This window comes from Parasteatoda tepidariorum, chromosome 10 (assembly GCF_043381705.1).
Source record: "Parasteatoda tepidariorum isolate YZ-2023 chromosome 10, CAS_Ptep_4.0, whole genome shotgun sequence".
Taxonomy (NCBI): domain Eukaryota; kingdom Metazoa; phylum Arthropoda; class Arachnida; order Araneae; family Theridiidae; genus Parasteatoda; species Parasteatoda tepidariorum.
The window spans coordinates 38,732,257-38,749,661 of record NC_092213.1 but is presented as its reverse complement, the minus strand read 5'-3'; the positions used below and the strand labels follow the sequence as shown (position 1 = coordinate 38,749,661).

The window sequence follows — 17,405 nt, the reverse complement described above, 5'->3', positions numbered from 1 at the left end:
ACACCAAAATATAAATGCAAGCTGGAAAATATGGTCCCAATCATTTGATCAGTAAAACCATCCAAAGTTTTAACCCCACAAAGTTTATTTTATTTTTTGTGTATTTCGCTGTTTCTCGAGAAGTTCTAAAGCGAATTTAAAAATTTTTGCTCCCAATTATAAAATTAATTGTTCCAAAGGTTCCCCGCGCAAAATATAATTTTTAGTAAATATTCACCATTATTATTATTATTTTTATATCAGTCAAAACAGTTTGAATTGTAAGGCGTATACTTTTTTACATCACTTAAAGAATATAATTTTACATGGCCGCAAAATTCAAAGTGCGAGTGAAATCGTTCGAATCAGAAGTCGGATTTCAACAAAATCGTATTTTAGAAAATCTATCTCTCAGGAACTGTTTGGAGCGAAAATTTCCAAACTCATGGTTTCAGAAAATAGAATTAAATAAAAATCTGTTTTGAGTTATTTTTTATGGATTAAAACATTTTTACACGAAGAAAAAACTTAATTTCAGACATTCCATAAAACTTTGTCCTTCATTGACCTTCACATCCCCTCCCACAACGAATTTCTAGAAGCACCCCTGGCGCGCTTTTGTTGTTGCCCCATAGACTTGTATGTAGAAAGGTAACTGCTCATATATCAATTGTACTTCTACAAGGAACGTGTACTCGACATTCTTTAGATAAAACTGCAGCTTTCATCCTGAGTCCTATATATTTCAAAATACTTTCAGAGCAGCAGAAGAAATCGTTACTTTAGCCTGTGCTTCTTAATCCATGTGGTTAGATTTTCCAAATTTTTCTTTCTTCAATAAGTTTTAACCCAACTGAAAATAAAAAGCAAATTTAATTTCCTAAAATGATACATTAATGAAGTTTGATAATCAAATTATTCATAAAAAGAAAGAAAATAAACAAATATTCGAACATGTCTGCTACTGGAAAAGTTAAAAAAGCAAACGGATTTACTTTAACCTGGCATATTGAAGATTTTACTTTGTGGATGCTTAACAAGAAACAGAGGATTGAAAGTCCAGTGTTTCGAAACGAACAATTGCAGGACACGGACTGGATACTTGCGCTCTATCTACCTGGAGACGATGAAGAGGATATTATTTTGAATCTACACAGATGCAAAAAAGATGAAGTTGGCCCGTCTAGAGTAGATGTAAACGGAAAATTCTTCATAGCAAAAACTGATGGTTCGTATGTATTTCTGGATAAGATCGGTCATTTTTTTGAAGTGTATTCCGTATACGCGGAACCTTTTAACGTTTCTCAAAAAACTGTCTTGGAGGCTAATTTCCTGCATAAAGATATTCTGACTGTTGGTTTCCACTTTTTCATGAACAATGATTTTCCTATTGATTGCATTGGACGTTCAAAACTGACTGTGAAAAAATATTCCGTTTCTTTGCCGCTGAAATTTCCTGATGGTGTTGAGGAAGAACTGACCATCACACCAATGTTTTATGTAATCCCAGATCTTCTAAGATTTCAAATTTATTTGTATTCTCGCAATTTTACCGAAGCTGTGTATCCGATTACCGTTAAAATTCCGATGTCCAATTTTCCTTCTAAAGTTTTCGTACAGTGTAACTTATCATTTTTATGCAACGAGGATTTAAAATTTGAGAAAAAAACAAAACACATAGTTGAACCAATTAAGGACTATGGAATGTCAGTTGAAGTTACCAGAGAGAATTTTTTTAAACATTCGATATTCGATGCCAATCGCATAAAATGTAAACTGATCGTCAATGTGGGAGGCTACAGTTCCTATGTGGAGGAGATAATTTACAATCAAAATGTGCAAGATTCTTCAACAAGTAGATGTTTTGGTTTGAGCCATCTACAAGGTAACTTAATGCCATTGTATTGCGGAAAAGTTCTGTGCGATTTCAAAATTATTGTTTCTAACAAAGAATTCTCCGTCCACAAAATTGTTCTAGCAGCTGTATCACCAGTATTCCGAGAATTGTTTGAAAGTGGTATGATTGAATCAAAGAGCTCACAAATGAAGATTGAAGAATTTTCGGCTGAAACGGTTGAAAAAATGCTGGAATTTTCTTACAGTGGCAACGTCAAAGAATTAATGTGGGATATTACTTTGGAATTATACTCCATTGCTGACAAATACCAAATCCAAAAACTAAAAACGCTTTGTACTTCTTTTTTGGAATCTGCCTTAAGAATTGAAACAGTACCCGATTTATTGATTCTTGCAGATTTGCATGGAGATATGTTTTTGAGCAAAGTAGTCGAGAACTTCATCTGTGGTAATTCCAAAGCTGTATTTGAATCGGAGGTGTGGAAACAATTTATGAAGAAAAATGTCCAAGTTGCTTGTGCAACAATGTACCGTATTTGCCAGTCGGTGCTACAATAAAGTAAGTAAAAGCATCATAATTACTAGTACTACTTGTTTTTGCTATTGTTATATTTGTTATTCCAGAGGTGGTACAAAAACTATTTTGGAAGCATGGCATGAAATATACACGTCGTTCCACAATAACCACCCATATTATGAACATTTTAAAATTTTAATAAAATATACGATCAAAAGCTATGCATATTTAAGGTGAATTTTGGGATTTTTGAAACAAAAGATTTTTGCGATTTTAGGACACCTATATATTAATGTAAAATATAAATTTATATGTGCAGCGTAGCTTAATTGGTATTTAATACTAGGTAAACCATCATAATTATACTTGATTTCATTCCTGAACAGTTTAGGCATATGATTCAATATTCTGCAGTTGCTATAAAACTTGTTTTTTTTCCCCTTAAAAAATTTCTGGTGATCAGAAATAGTTTTAGCCTGGTGCTTTTTTGTTTTCCGCCTGTATTCTCTGAAAGACAAAATAATCTTCATTAAAAGAGAGAACAAAAATCATGAGCATTTGCCAATTCACTATACGATTGAATTAAAATATATTGGCTTTTTGCTATTTTGTATTATTTTTCAGCTTATTTTTTTTCTTCGATATTTCAACACAGACAAAAAAAAAAAAGAATAGATGTATTAAGTTAAATTCGAGAACATTCTATCTATTAGACTAAACTATTTTTGAAATAGTAAATGATGTTCGAGCCCATTTCTTGTTTTATTTATTTTTTTGTACTTATTTTAATGCAAAAAAATTAAATAAATAAAAATTTTGCATATTTTCATACTAAATATCTATACTAAATAAACTTCTTGTATTATGTTTCCACTTTAGAATCACGCAATGTTTATAAAGAAAGGAAAAAGAGTTAAAAAATATTGTAAAGATTTATTAAAAGATAAGAAAAAAAAAAGAAACATCAGAAAAAAAAATTGTGAATGAATTTGCGTAAAATAATAATGCTAATTATTTCGCTTTTGTTACGCTGAATATGTTATCAAGCACGTGAAATGGAAAATAAATAAATAAACAGTTTTTTAATTGATACTCTTTTACATCACACTTATCCCTAACATCATCTTTAACACGCTCTTTTACCTCATGTGTTTTCCCTTTTGCTGAAGAACAAAATTATTTTCTTGTCTTTGACTACCACACCTGCTCGACCCCACCCTTTTTTTCATTTTGACAGTTTAGGTTAAAAGAAGTTTAGGACCTAAACTTATGACCATTGATGACTGTATGCTGATTACTAATGTGCATGCGACATTAGGTGCATGTGACATTAATGTGCATGTGACATTAGGGTGACAAATGAATGGTAAGGAAGGAAAAACCGTTTTCAAACTCAAGCACTCAACATGAGCAAACGGGAGATTAAAGTGCAATTTTTGACGATCAATCAAAAAGGCATAGAAAAAATAGCAAAAAGCGAATACATTTCAGTTTAATTGTTTAGTCAAATGGCAATGATGATTTTCCTCATTTTAGAAACGTTTTTTCTTCTTCTTAAATTTTGATTAATTACTCATTTGGTTGACTTTGTTTTAACTAGGATTTTAAAAGTACTCAGTAAGGGTGGTTATTACAGTTAATGAGATCGAGAATTTCGGTATTAAATTGTTATGTAGAAAGAAAAACGTATTTAAAAAGCTAAAAAAAAATGCCCCCAAAAAAACAAAATTCAAGTATCTCAAAAAATATCCCAAATGATCTTGAAATGCAAAGAATGCAAGAATCATCAAAATCCAGGCATTAATATATATTTTCCTTTCATTATAGCAAGAATGATTATTTTTGAAAAAAAACTATTTGTATTTTTTTTAAAAAAAAAAGGATTCAGTAAAGTGCTTGAAAATATTACAGGTATAAATATAACTGATATTCTTTTTTATTATTACCTTCTAAAATATTTTCTTGATTTTTTTTTTCTTTTTGAAGAAATGTAAATAATGCTAAACCCCTATCATTTCTTATTTTAACTTCTAGATAAAATTATTTTTAAACTTTAAAAAAAAGAACCTGAGCACCACTGCTCTCCAAGGATAAAATTCTTTCATTTTAAAGAATAAAAAAAAAAAATAATGAAGAAAGAAAAAAAATAAAGTGATCTGAACAGCATTTCATAATCATTTTAATTCAGTAAAATGAATTATTCATTCAGAGAAGCTTATCAATCAGGAAAACAATCTTATAGAATTAAATTATAATTAAGTTACTGTAAAATGGTCTTAGAAACAGTATAATGCAGTAGTTGCAGACAATTTGCGAATATTTTTTTCATCGCGTTTGATGGCTTTGCACCAAATTTGTCTTTTTTCTCCTTTCGGAACACTAAAAAATAATTTATTTGGCGTGTTTAAAGTAGAACTATTGCACATGGTACAATACAACACTTGTTGTTTTTGCTTGAAACCGTTTTTCAGAATTTATACTCGGTGCGGCATATGCTTTCACCATTTCACAACATGATGGAAGTCGTGGTTGTACTGTACTGTGACGTCATCAGAGCGGATGGGAAACCTAGCAGCGATTTAGGGGGAGGGGCTAATCGAGCGATTTTGACTATTAATAACAAAATAACTAGTTATCGTACCGGTCTGAAATTGGTGTCTATCTTTATAAAATGGCATGATGTTTCATTTTAAAACATGAAAAAAAGCATGCAGGTTCCTCATTTTCAAAGAATTTTGTATGATAATTTTTCAACTTTATTAATAAAAAGTATTTAAACTAAAAAAGACAGCATAACTTCGTATAGATTGAAACATTTTATGTAGCATAAGTAAGACATTACAGGCACAAATATAATAGGTTATGTGATATACATTATAGGTAATGGGACATAATAGTCAATATTTTTCTTCAATAAAAGCAAGTATGATAAATTTTAAAAAAATGTTTCAAAAATTTGTAAAACAAATAAACATATTGCATTAAAAAAAGAATTAAAAGTTTTTTTAAAACATTGCAGTTATGAATATGACTGCAATATTTAATGTAATGTATAATTTTTTAAATAATTTAATATGATAATTACCAAACTTTAATAATAAAAAAGGATTTAAACTTAAAAAGAGATCGCAATTTCGTATAGATTAAAACACTTTATTTCGCATAAATAAGACATTACAAGGATAAATATCATAAGTTATGTGACATAATATTAAACATTTTTCTTTTTTTAGTATAATTTAACAATCCTTTTTCTTCAAAAATTTAAAAAAAAGCAAAACATCACGTAATAAAAAAATATATAATTAAAATTGTTTGAAAATAATGCAGATATGAATATGACTGAGATATATAATTTTCAAACAATTCAGTATAATAATTATTCAACTTTAACAATAAAAATGATTTAAACTAGAAGATGTAGCATAACTTAGACATTACAAGCACAAATATAATATGTTTTGGTGCATACAGTTGTTTCGATGCTATAAACACGTCTCAGTTTTATTTTAGTATTATTAGACCTTGACGCTTATGACAAATACTTGTTAACAGAATTAAAACAGCTCTATGACTTCTAATATTTGTTTTCATTTTGTATGAAATTTTTTTCTCTCCATAAAACTTGAAAATATTTTTTATTTTTTTATTAGTGTATCGGTGTTGTCAAATTATGAATATTAATGTTATTAACAAACAAATTTTGAACATGCCCTTGACATCAATAGGTAGGCTCTCAAGTCTTTTCTAAGCTTTGTATTTCTTTTTCTAAAATCTACAACTTTCTAAAAATTCTATGATTCGAGCCAAAAATGTCAAAATTTGGTGAATTTTTAAATGTTTTGATCATTTATATTTTAACTGCAATTTTTACTTTTCTAAAGCTTAACCTTTTAAGCAGAATTTTAATTAAACATATTTTACATATTTTTTATTATTATTTTGTATTAATTTAGATCAAAATACGTGCTGAATATTACAATATTTAGCATTTTAAAAATTAATGGTTAAGAAACAACTGCATGAGACATCTGTGTCTTTTTCCACGACAAAGGTAAAATCCTCCAAATTCGACTCACTTTTAAACACTAATTTATTCACCAGAGAAATTTAGGAAAAATATTGAGAAATATATTAAATATGGAAATAAAAATGTTTTATAGAACATAAAATATTTTAAACAATAAGTTTACGGGTAAAACTATTAACGTTATATACCTTTCATGATTTGGATAATCCTGTCGAAAATAGCCTTATGTTACAAGAAATATTTCATAAAAATATTTAAACAAAAATTATTTTACGGATGGATAAGTTATTTATTTGTACTGTGAATCAAAAGAATTGCACCGAAATAAAATATAAATAGAATTAGTTTTACACCAGAATAGAATAGAAAAATTATAAAAATATCAGGCAATGAACAAACAATAACCCCTTAAAGAAAATTCAGAAGAGAAAGTTTTAAATTGTGTATTTCTGTATTACCGCAACAATATTAAAGATGATCAAGATTTTTTTTCTATTATCGATAATAACTAAAAATTTGTTTTTATTTTTTGTTTCAGGCACTTTTGGCTCCTGGAAAGGAAATCAATTAGAATGCACTTCAATCATCTTGGAACTGAAAAAATATTAGATGTGTAATATTGACTTTAGAAATTATAAAATTTTATTTGAAGACTGTTAGTTTCTTTATTTTGAGATAACACTGACATTTGTAATGCATTGTATTAATATTATTCAAAACGCTAAAAATGTCAATAAACTATGAATGAAATTAATTGTTACAATATTGATTGCTTAATTGAAATTAAATTACTTGGGTATTCTTCAACATAAACTAGTAATATGAAAATAATTTTTAATGTATCATGTTGACGCTCCTCATCCCATTATGATATTACAGGATAGTCTCATTACGAAAATTAGAAAAGCTCAGAAAGAAGATAGTGTAACGATTTCGTTACTTGTTCAGATGGAACTAAAACTCTTATAAAAACAAACAAAACTTTTAATAAGTTTTTCTGGGTAAATTGTATATGTACAAGGTTGTTTTACAATTACATACACCGTTATTTACAATTATCATCACTTCTACGGAACACAAAATTATATAATAAAAAGTTCTCAAATCGAGACGGCACAAGGTCCGCTCATGATGCTTCGTCTCACCAGACTGCGTGTCGTCGCCTCTGTTACAGAGTCCAGTCTTTCTCCTCTTTTTGCAGGTGCATCGAGTTCTTAGAATTTCGTGGGGAGACACCGGATGCCAGAGGGGAATGTACTCGGGGGTCAGCTGTCCAAGATGTTACAATAGTGAAATCCAAACTGTTAAAGAGCTTTTGAAAACTGAACCCTATGATGACTTTTTTCTTAAATCAGGCAAACTATATAAATTTGTTGATGGTTAAGAACTTCTACACTTATGTAAAAGACGTTCAGAAAATCATTAATTCTACTTTTCAACGAAGCATTAATACTACTCCTTTTCAACTGTTATTTGGTACGTACTGCTATTAAAACAAAACAAGATCTGAAAATTACAAATATGCTGAATGAGGAAATTCAAACCGTCTTCCTTAACAGCAGTGACGAGTTACGGAAACAAGCGAAACTACTAATACAGCAAGTCCAAGATGTAAACAAACGAACTTACAATCTTCAGCGAAAATTATCTGCATCTTTCAAAATTAACGATCTAGTGGCAATAAAGCGCACACAATTTGGACCAAGATTGAAACCGAAATACTTAGGACCTTATACGATAACAAAAATTAAACCTAATGATACTTTTGAGGAAACTTATATACTCTAATACATGGTACATAATAGTTTAGAGCTCAAATGTAAAATATTTTTATTTTTTCGAAGAATGCAATTTAAGCGAAGACTTCGATGTACAACATACACACTTTACACAGCAAATCGGGGACCTTCAAGTAGAAATGTTGCATAACATGCATTTTTACACAGTTACTCTGTTCCAAGTCATTTAGATTTTAAAACATTTCGTTATGAGATGTTTATACTTTGTGTTTTACATTTTATTTAAATGCTTCTGCAAAAAAAAAAATATATATATATTTCGTGTTTAGATGCTCAATTGTTCTATGCCTTTTTGGTTCTAGAAATATGGCAACTCGAATGAAAATTAATAACCATATGGCAAAATAGATTCTACTTTATAGCTTTTTAAAAAATTAAATTTTGTTAAAATTTAAAATACTTCCCTTTAACTCTCAAATACCAAACCTTTTTTCAATTTTTATTCTTTATTATTTCGCTTATGTTAACTCGGTAGCGTATTAAATTTGCTCTGAACTCGGTCGCGAATTAAATCTCATCCAGATTCAGATCACTAAAAATAGAATAAACTTTTTTGGGAAGTAAAGACGTTTGGCGAGCAATGCAGACTACATTGCCAGTACCACTCCTATAAAATTGGAGTTCCTTGCGCATCACTAATATTTTGTTCTCGCGATTTCTGTTCTTTTTCTTCTTTTTTCAAATATTTGTTTATGCTTGCCATTTTTATAAATATTTAGTTAAGAAGTCTGCTTAATTTTTTGTTGATGAAACTTATAATATGTTCTTAACTAAAGTTGTTTTCATCTGCTAAGTAGCGAATGAAGTTAGAGGAATGCTTAAAGTATCAAAATCAAGGAAACTCTTAAATATTCTCTTAATTTCTTTTTTAAAAGCTAAATATGTGAATGTAAACCTCTCAAAATGTAAGATTTTTGTAAATCAGCAACCCAGGGGGTGCTGCAAACATATAGAACAGTGAAAATATTTCTAATATTAAGAACAATGAGCAAAAACTACTCATGCTACTTAAAATTTTTTTTTTTTTGAATTCCTTTTTCAGTGATTAGTCATTAATTGTGTTATTTTTCTGCTCTGAACTAGTGCTAATCCCGAAACTAACACAACATATTTCCAACAACAGGTAGACAAATAAATTATACCGTGTGGTTAGTCATGAGAGGTTTCTTTTAAATACTATCGTACAGAATCCGCTTCAAAAACTTTTTTTATAAGATCCCTTTTAAGAAGTAAATGTAAGCTTCAAAAGAAATGAAAATCAATGTTGAACGAGTGAAGCAGAAGTTAAGAAGCTAAATATAAATAAATGACATTTTCAGAGATATTTTCGAATTTTCTGAGAATTATTAAAAAACAATTTGAAGAAATTCTGATTACTACATAACAAATTCAAAATCAGATATTTTAACAACGTTCATTCAGTTGGCTAACAAGGTATTTCGGGTGCATACTATTTAGAAAATTTCAGTAGATCTCATAATTAGCCAAATATACTTAGTAATTGGAAGCACTTAGCTTACTTTTTTATATGAGTTAGAACAATTTTGATTCCGATTTAGAAATTTAAGCATAAATCAGTAATAAATATTTATGATATATTCATCCTTAATGAATTTAAACCTAAAATTGAAATTTTTTATAGATGTATAGAAGTACGTATAGATGTATGAAGTAGATGTAAGAAGTAGATGTATAGATGTATGAAATTTTTTATAGATTTTTTATAGATTTCAGTAGATCTCATAATTAGCCAAATATACTTAGTAATTGGAACAGGGTTTCCGCTACGGTAGCTTTTTTCGCAAAATGCGAAAAGACCCCTCAAAAATGCTAAAATTCAACNCCGATTTAGAAATTTAAGCATAAATCAGTAATAAATATTTATGATATATTCATCCATAATGAATTTAAACCTAAAATTGAAATTTTTTATAGATGATCCAGTTATTTCAATTTATTTTAAAAATTACATTCAATAACGGTTGATTAAACGATTATATCATATTTTTTTAGCTTGATTAGAAGAATATTAGAGCGTTCTAGTTAGCTTTTAGTTATTATCTAAGTCGCATAACTGCTCAACTTAGTGAATTTATTTAAGGAATTAGTTATAAAAATATGTTCAAGAAAATTTGCGGTCGTCCAAATTCTTTCGAAGATTTTACATATAGTCTTTCTATTTATTTATTTTCAAATTGATTCAACTGATCGCTTATCCTTTGATTAGCTTAATCACAGATTCGCTCCCTTGCCAGTACGAGCCACTGATCTAGGTGGTTATGCCTATACTATCAGAGCTGACCTATCAAGCAGTATTGGAGCAAGCAAGTTCGCAAGTTACGTTAACTTGCGAACTTGTTTGCTCCAATATGTTCACACCTGCCAACTTTTAATCCTTTCAAAGATGATTTTCCCCAGTGATAGTAAAATGGAATTTAAATTACAATTTTAGGCAGAAATATACACAGTATTTTGGTGTAGTTTACGCATACTACTTCTATGGTATTGCATATTTATCTAAACAATTAATTTTTTTGAAAATAGTGGTGGATCAAAAAGATAATAAATTAAGTTTATAAATGCAAGAATATATAGAAAGCATACATTTTACTACCACTTTAAATATAGAAAAAATTTTTTACTCCAAATGCGTAAAAGTTGGCAGGTTTGTATGTTTATAATGTTATTACAGAGATGCCAACTAATCCGGACACGCCAAAATAATTTTAAAAACGGTAAATAACTACAAAGTAAATTTTGCAAATAGTTGACTATTTCTGCTCGCTTTTAAAAATGTAAAGCATGTAAAAAGTACTATAAAGTGGTGAATTATATAGGCCTACGCATTGTTTAGAAGTAGTGGTGGATTAAAATCTACTAAATCGAACTTATTAAACCAAGAATTACAATTAATAAACTACCACTTGAAAATATTTATTCGCTGTGCTTATGTTAGCTCTTTGCTCCAACAATACCTCCCTCTCCCATTCATAGATACATTGATTCCGTCGCAGATTTATAGCCGTATTGCAAATTTACCGGTCCATCTAATCACTCATTCATTAATTCTTTTCCTATATTCCTAAATTACAGTAATTAGTTTATTTATTCTTATTGATCAATCACTTACTGAAGCAAAATGCCTCTTGTTAAACAACTTTCGACTGAAAGATATTAAATGGTGTTTTATTAGGGAATGAAGGATCATTAGAAATCAATATCGTTAATATACATCGTACAAATACCTAAAACCTCTCTCGATTTTTCGGCATGAGACAATATAATTTTAATTCTAAATATTGATTATTACCCGAATTCAAAGTAAGAAAGAACTTTTTCAGACTGGAATACTCCAAGAGTATACGTACTAAAGAGTATGTATACATACAAGTACAATATGTAATAAGAGTATGATGTACAATATGTAATGTGTATCTATTCTTTATGGTTTAAGCTGCTAGAGAGAGAAAATTTTGATACCGTGGGCAGTGAACGGAGAATCAATCGATTTCAATCCTTAAGGGGTTAAAAACAATCTAAGAGAAGTGAGATTTGATCGCTCAATCGTTTGTTGTTTTTTAACTTTAGAAAATCACATACCAGTTTTTTTTAACAATTTCTAAAATTTTCTTATTAAATTATCCAAAATTTAAAAATCATTTTAGCGATTATTATTCAACGATAATTATTTGCATCTTATTAGTCAGTGTAATATATAGAACACGAAAAACTATAATTCATGGCAAAATTTGCAATTTTAGTTAATTATTATTTTGCAACAAGATCACACGACTCTAACCCAGGTTTTTTTCTTTTTTTTTCTTTTTAAACAATATCACGTGAATAAATGTTAAATAAAAAAAGATTGAAGGATTAATATTAAATAAATTAAAATATGAAATAAAACAATCTATATATATATATATTTCTCTTACACGGCGACAAAAAAAAAGCCTCATTACATCTCCCGAATGGCAACGCTAGAAAATCGACCAATGATTGTCGCTAAAAATGTCACATGCCAAATTTAGCTGAGATGACTCAACATGTAGCGCTTTTAAAAACGGAAACTGAAATAACCAGAGAGAGCATAAGCTAGGCAGAAGTGAGTAGTCTTTGTCAATAGATCTCCATTTTTCGTATTTTGTCGAAAGCGCTTTTTTTCACGAATTTATATATTAGGAATTTATTTGACGATTTTTGATTTATATCACGAATTTATTTGTTTTATTTGAATTTATTTGTTTATTCGGGTTTTTCCATTGCAATTTACTTATTTCAATTTTTAATAGACTTAATTATAGCCAAAATTTTAACCTTTTTAAAGAGATATCAGTTTTAGAAATTTTATCTTAAGATTTTATATTATAGCACATTTCTAATAGGTTTAACGAATTACACGTCATTTATTTGAATTCAAATTTATTTTAATGACTTAGTACTTACTAAAAAGATGTAATTTTTTTTTAAAAAAAAAGTTGTTATATGGCTTTGAATGATTGTTTTGAATTCTTAGAATTTTGTGCATTTGCAATGTACCTAAGTTAGTAGAGAGCGAAGCGAGCTTGGCTTGCGAAGAAAACTATATAAGAATGCGTAGCAATTTTCGGGGGTTGGCGAGCGTTAGCGAGCAGGGGGCGCAGCCCACTAGTAAATTATATTAGTACTAAATTCATTCAAGAATTTCATTCAGGAATGTCTGCATGCCAAAAGAATTTTAAAAAGAAGACACTCATATACAGATACTTAAGATACTCGTGAACCAAAAGCAAAATACAGTCAAACCCAGCTATAGTGAACCTTCAAGGGACCGAAATTTTGGTTCGCTATAACCGGGAGTTCACTATGTTCGTTATGCGGGCAATTTAACTAACGGCTCCAACATTCCTCCCTTTTATTACACGTTATTCAAATAAATGGCTGAAAATATTATGTAGTAACAAAAAAATTTTTATTTTTTATTACTATTCGTCCTGCGTACAAAAAAAAAAAAAAAAAAAAAAAAAAAAAAAAAAATAAGTAATCTTTAGCTGTTGAGCAGTCCTCAACATCAGATATGGAAACATTTCCCGACTCTCAGATAATTTTTCCTAAATTTCTGTTACTCCACTTTTAAAACTTGTCTAACCTGCCATTCGAGCACATAAAAGTAATCTCATAAAATCGCTCAGCAAATTCATCGACATTTGTCCAGATACTGGAAGATTGCGGCTTCTTTGAATGCTGAACCACTTCAGTAATGCTTCTTCAATATCCTTGTGATCTGCTTTTCTCAACTTTTTTCTGCCATTTAAATTTTTTTCATGAGCAGAAATTGTTAATTGCCTATTTTTCCGTATGTTACGAACTGTAGATTTGGATAGTTTATATTCCCTGCAAATATCAGCTTGATTACATCCATTTTCAATTTTTCTGATTATGCCCATTTTATCATCTATGGAGAACATTTTACGTTTACTGCTCGCCATAGTTAAACTTGAGACATTTGTTTGCAGGCTTTTTTTTAACTGCACTGAGAGCATAAAGGAGTTAAAATGAGGGCCTTATCAACACATATTAGTGTCCAACTCTTTGACCAATAATGAATAATTACTCATTCCCTCTGACAGAAAATGCATATTGATCCCACTGACACCTTACAGATGCATCATCTGCCTGGGTTGGCAACATCTACTTGATTTGTTTAGGGATGGGAAAGTAAGATAAAAAAAGCAAACAAGAAAAAAATTCTTATCGCTACCTATAGATGGTTTTAAAAATCGGTATTTATTTTGAAGTAGAAATTTCAAAATTATTACAAAAAAATGAAGAAAAAAATCAGTCGAAGACAGAAAAAAGTTCATTATATCCAACTTCATCACTTTTTTGGTTCACTATATCCACAAAAAATAACATTATACGGGTATAGCAAGGCACGGGACCGAACATTTTGTTCACTATATCCGGGAGTTCACCATAAACCGTGTTCACTATAGCGGGGTTTGACTGTAGTAACAATGTTAATGACTTTAATGGAAAAACATTGGATTTTCTTTTCTTCTGCGGAGAGCATTCTGAACATTCAGGAAGAAATATCAAGATGTGAGCCTCAGTAATATAAAAAGTGAATTTAATAACATTCGAAGCTCAAAGTGGGAATATATATTAAGATTTCAAAGGCTATATATATATATATATATATATATATATATATAAAAAAAAAAAAAAGANTTACTTTTTACTTGGCTTTCTTTGTATCTCTAAAATCTATGTCATTCAGAAACTTTTCAATGCAAATATCTCATGTATATATATATATATATATATATATATTATGGCGTATCGAAAAAATCAAAATTTCTTAGATCTTTTTGCGGAAAAGATGTGAACACCCATCATTAAAAATTGTGCGGAATATCAAACCTCTGGGTCAATATCTTCTGTCGCCTCAGTGGGCCGAAAGTTAGACTAAAAATCATTAAAATAAAAAAAATAAATAAACAAACCCATATTTCGTTTATCGGTTTGAGGTAGTGTTTACAAGTTGCTATTCTATAACAAATACAACCATAAAAAATTTTAGAACTATATTTTAATATCTTCTGCCGTCTCATCGGCACAAAATTTTGGAAAATAAAGGCAAAAAATTTAAGTAAATAAACTTCCCACTTACCTCATTTTAATGGGAAGAGAGACTTTATTTTACCTCTGAAACATACAAATGACAAAAGCATTACTGTTTGTAATCATTTTTTTGTCTCAAATTTTGACATATGTTTTCTGGATTCCAGTGTCGCTCTAATAAATCTATCCCTGCTCAGCGGCCCAACTGTTTTTCCCGAAGCTGCAGTAACTAGTTTCACAATCCGCTCCACTACTTGTGTGCGTGAAGGAAATTTAATAAAGTTCCAGCAGTCCATTGGCATACCGTCCTTTATCATCTTCAGAAGTTCTTGAGAACTGATCTCTCTGAGAACGGGAGGCGATGTCACATAAAAAGCTTGCCAGTCAATGAGATCTACATAGTCTGCTGCTTCAAAGTTAAGAACAGGAATAACGAATCTGCGAACACAGTTTCCTTCTGGGCTAACTTCCTTTGCCTTAATAATCCACCGAACTGCAAGGGTCCTAATTTGCATCCCTCATCCGTTAACATGACCAAAAGCATGTTTTCTGGAGCTGCAAAGTAAGCGTTGCGCGAAATAATTGGTTCGATTACGTCACGATACCTTTCAGGCAAGTAGCGAGAGGAATTGAGGAAATGCTACAGGTGTCTAGTGCCGTCTTTTATGGAATGATGAATCTTTATTCGGAACCATGAGGGTGCGTAGACTCTTAGAATGAATAATACAACTAAAGTTAGCAACTTGTTTGATGGGTCTAATGTATATATATATCAATAGATATGTAGATATACCTCATACCTTATGTAGATATACCTCAGTATTCGATTAGCAGTTGTTAGCCAGTGAGCCAAATTCAATGTTCCTGGTTCCTGGTTAGCTATATCTGAACATCAAACGCCAGAACTAATGGCGGTGCAAATGTTTAATAAGTATTTCTGATCTGAACTGAGAGTGGTGGGATCAATATCTGGCATCTCGCATTCATTGTTATTAAAGGCAACAATTGAAAGCTTTTCGCATCCTTTGAGGTTCCATCCAATGTATCCGGTGTAAGATGTGGGGCCAGATGACTTGCCGTCAATGGACTCAAATAGGTGTCGTAATGGCAACTCATTGAAATGAAGTAAGCAGATAATCCATTGTACTGGTCTCTGAAGTTTCAATTCAAGCCTGCGAATTACACCATTAAACACTTCTGTGTTCACTACAGTGCCGTCACACCCGAGAACAAAAAGGTTACTAAAATCATCCAATCAATCACCTGTTACATATTCTTAAATGCTATTAGATATATGAAGACTAGATTCACTTACAGGCGTAACATGTCCCATGTGTACGTAGAATCAGGCTCTGATAGAATACAGTAATGAGATTTTACTATTGTTCTTTGGAACTGCTTGCCCTCGTGTGTTTCTGATATTAAAGTTTTGTCATGTCGTCCATCAAAATAAAGGCCATATATATAGTGGAACGATTTTCATTTGATTTTGAGACAATTTCTTCGTAAATTCTCGATTTTTCCCTCCACATTTTATTTTTGTCTCTAACGAGGCTGGTATATGATTCCGATATTAAACCCATATCTTTCACAACACTCCATGCTATAGCAGCCGTGGCTCTGTTGGATACACCATATCCTTGACTGACAAGAACTGTCAAAATAGGGTTCAATTCAAAATAAGGTTGTTCCAATTTTTTTGTCAGAGAGACAAATCCAGTCTGTCTCGATTGTGCATTGCGCAAGCAGTAAACAGTTACACAGAAAAGTACCAAAATACGTCGAAATTTCCAAAATTAGATGCCGATGAGGCGGCAGAAGATATTAATCTGTAATTCTAAAATTTTTTATAGTTGTTGTTTTTAAAATATTGTAACTTTTAAGTGCTACCTCAAATCGATCAAAGAAATCTGTGGTTATGTATTATTTTTTGTAATTTAATCATTTTTAGTCCAATTTTTGGAACTTTAGGCCCATTGAGGCAACAGAAGATATCAACCCAGAGTTTTAAGATTCCGCTCAATTTTTAATAATAGGAATTCACATCTTTTCCGCACTACCGCAGAAAGATCTAAGAAATTTCGATTTTTTCGATACGCCCTAATATATATATTTCATTCACTTGAAATTCTGTTCAGTTCGTTATACTTCAGGAAGAAGATTACAAAGTATACATTGATGATATATAAAAGTTTACAGGTTCGACAGGTCCCTAACTTTGGTACTTGAATCTAGTTTGTTGATTACACCACAAATTCATGCAATTTATGTATAATGCTGATAAAAATAAAATTATTTGTTTTACATAAGTTTACATAGAGAGTGTTATAAATAATTCTGAAGACGTGAAAACATTTTTAAGCTGAATGTAACGTACATTTGATATTATAAGACTTTGTTTTCATTTATTTGTGGACAAGTTTAGCACTTAACGTCAAAGAGAGCTTTCAATATAGAAGTTAGCATATATGGCAGTACTTTTACTTTCGTTACTTGTACCGCCGGAACAAGTAAAAAGTACGTACTTTTACTTGTACTTCGTTACTTTTTAAATTTAGTACTTTTACTTGTACTTTCGTTACTTTTTTAGGGAAAAAGTACAAGTATTTGTAACGGAAAT

The 17,405-nt window shown here is 30.2% G+C and overlaps 1 protein-coding gene across 1 annotated transcript; it reads left to right on the top strand.

The window, feature by feature from the left end:
* Window positions 1–540: 540 nt before the first annotated feature.
* Window positions 541–7,038, top strand: LOC110283241 (uncharacterized). Its single transcript, XM_021148082.3, has 2 exons — window positions 541–2,395; window positions 6,922–7,038. The coding sequence occupies exon 1, from the start codon at window positions 934–936 to the stop codon at window positions 2,392–2,394; it is 1,461 nt and encodes a 486-aa protein (XP_021003741.2). The 5' UTR covers window positions 541–933; the 3' UTR covers window position 2,395; window positions 6,922–7,038.
* The last annotated feature ends 10,367 nt before the right edge of the window (window positions 7,039–17,405 follow it).

Excerpts from the sequence above, each read along its gene's own strand:
- LOC110283241 (XM_021148082.3), top strand. The coding sequence starts at position 934 with ATGTCTGCTACTGGAAAAGTTAAAAAAGCAAACGGATTTACTTTAACC.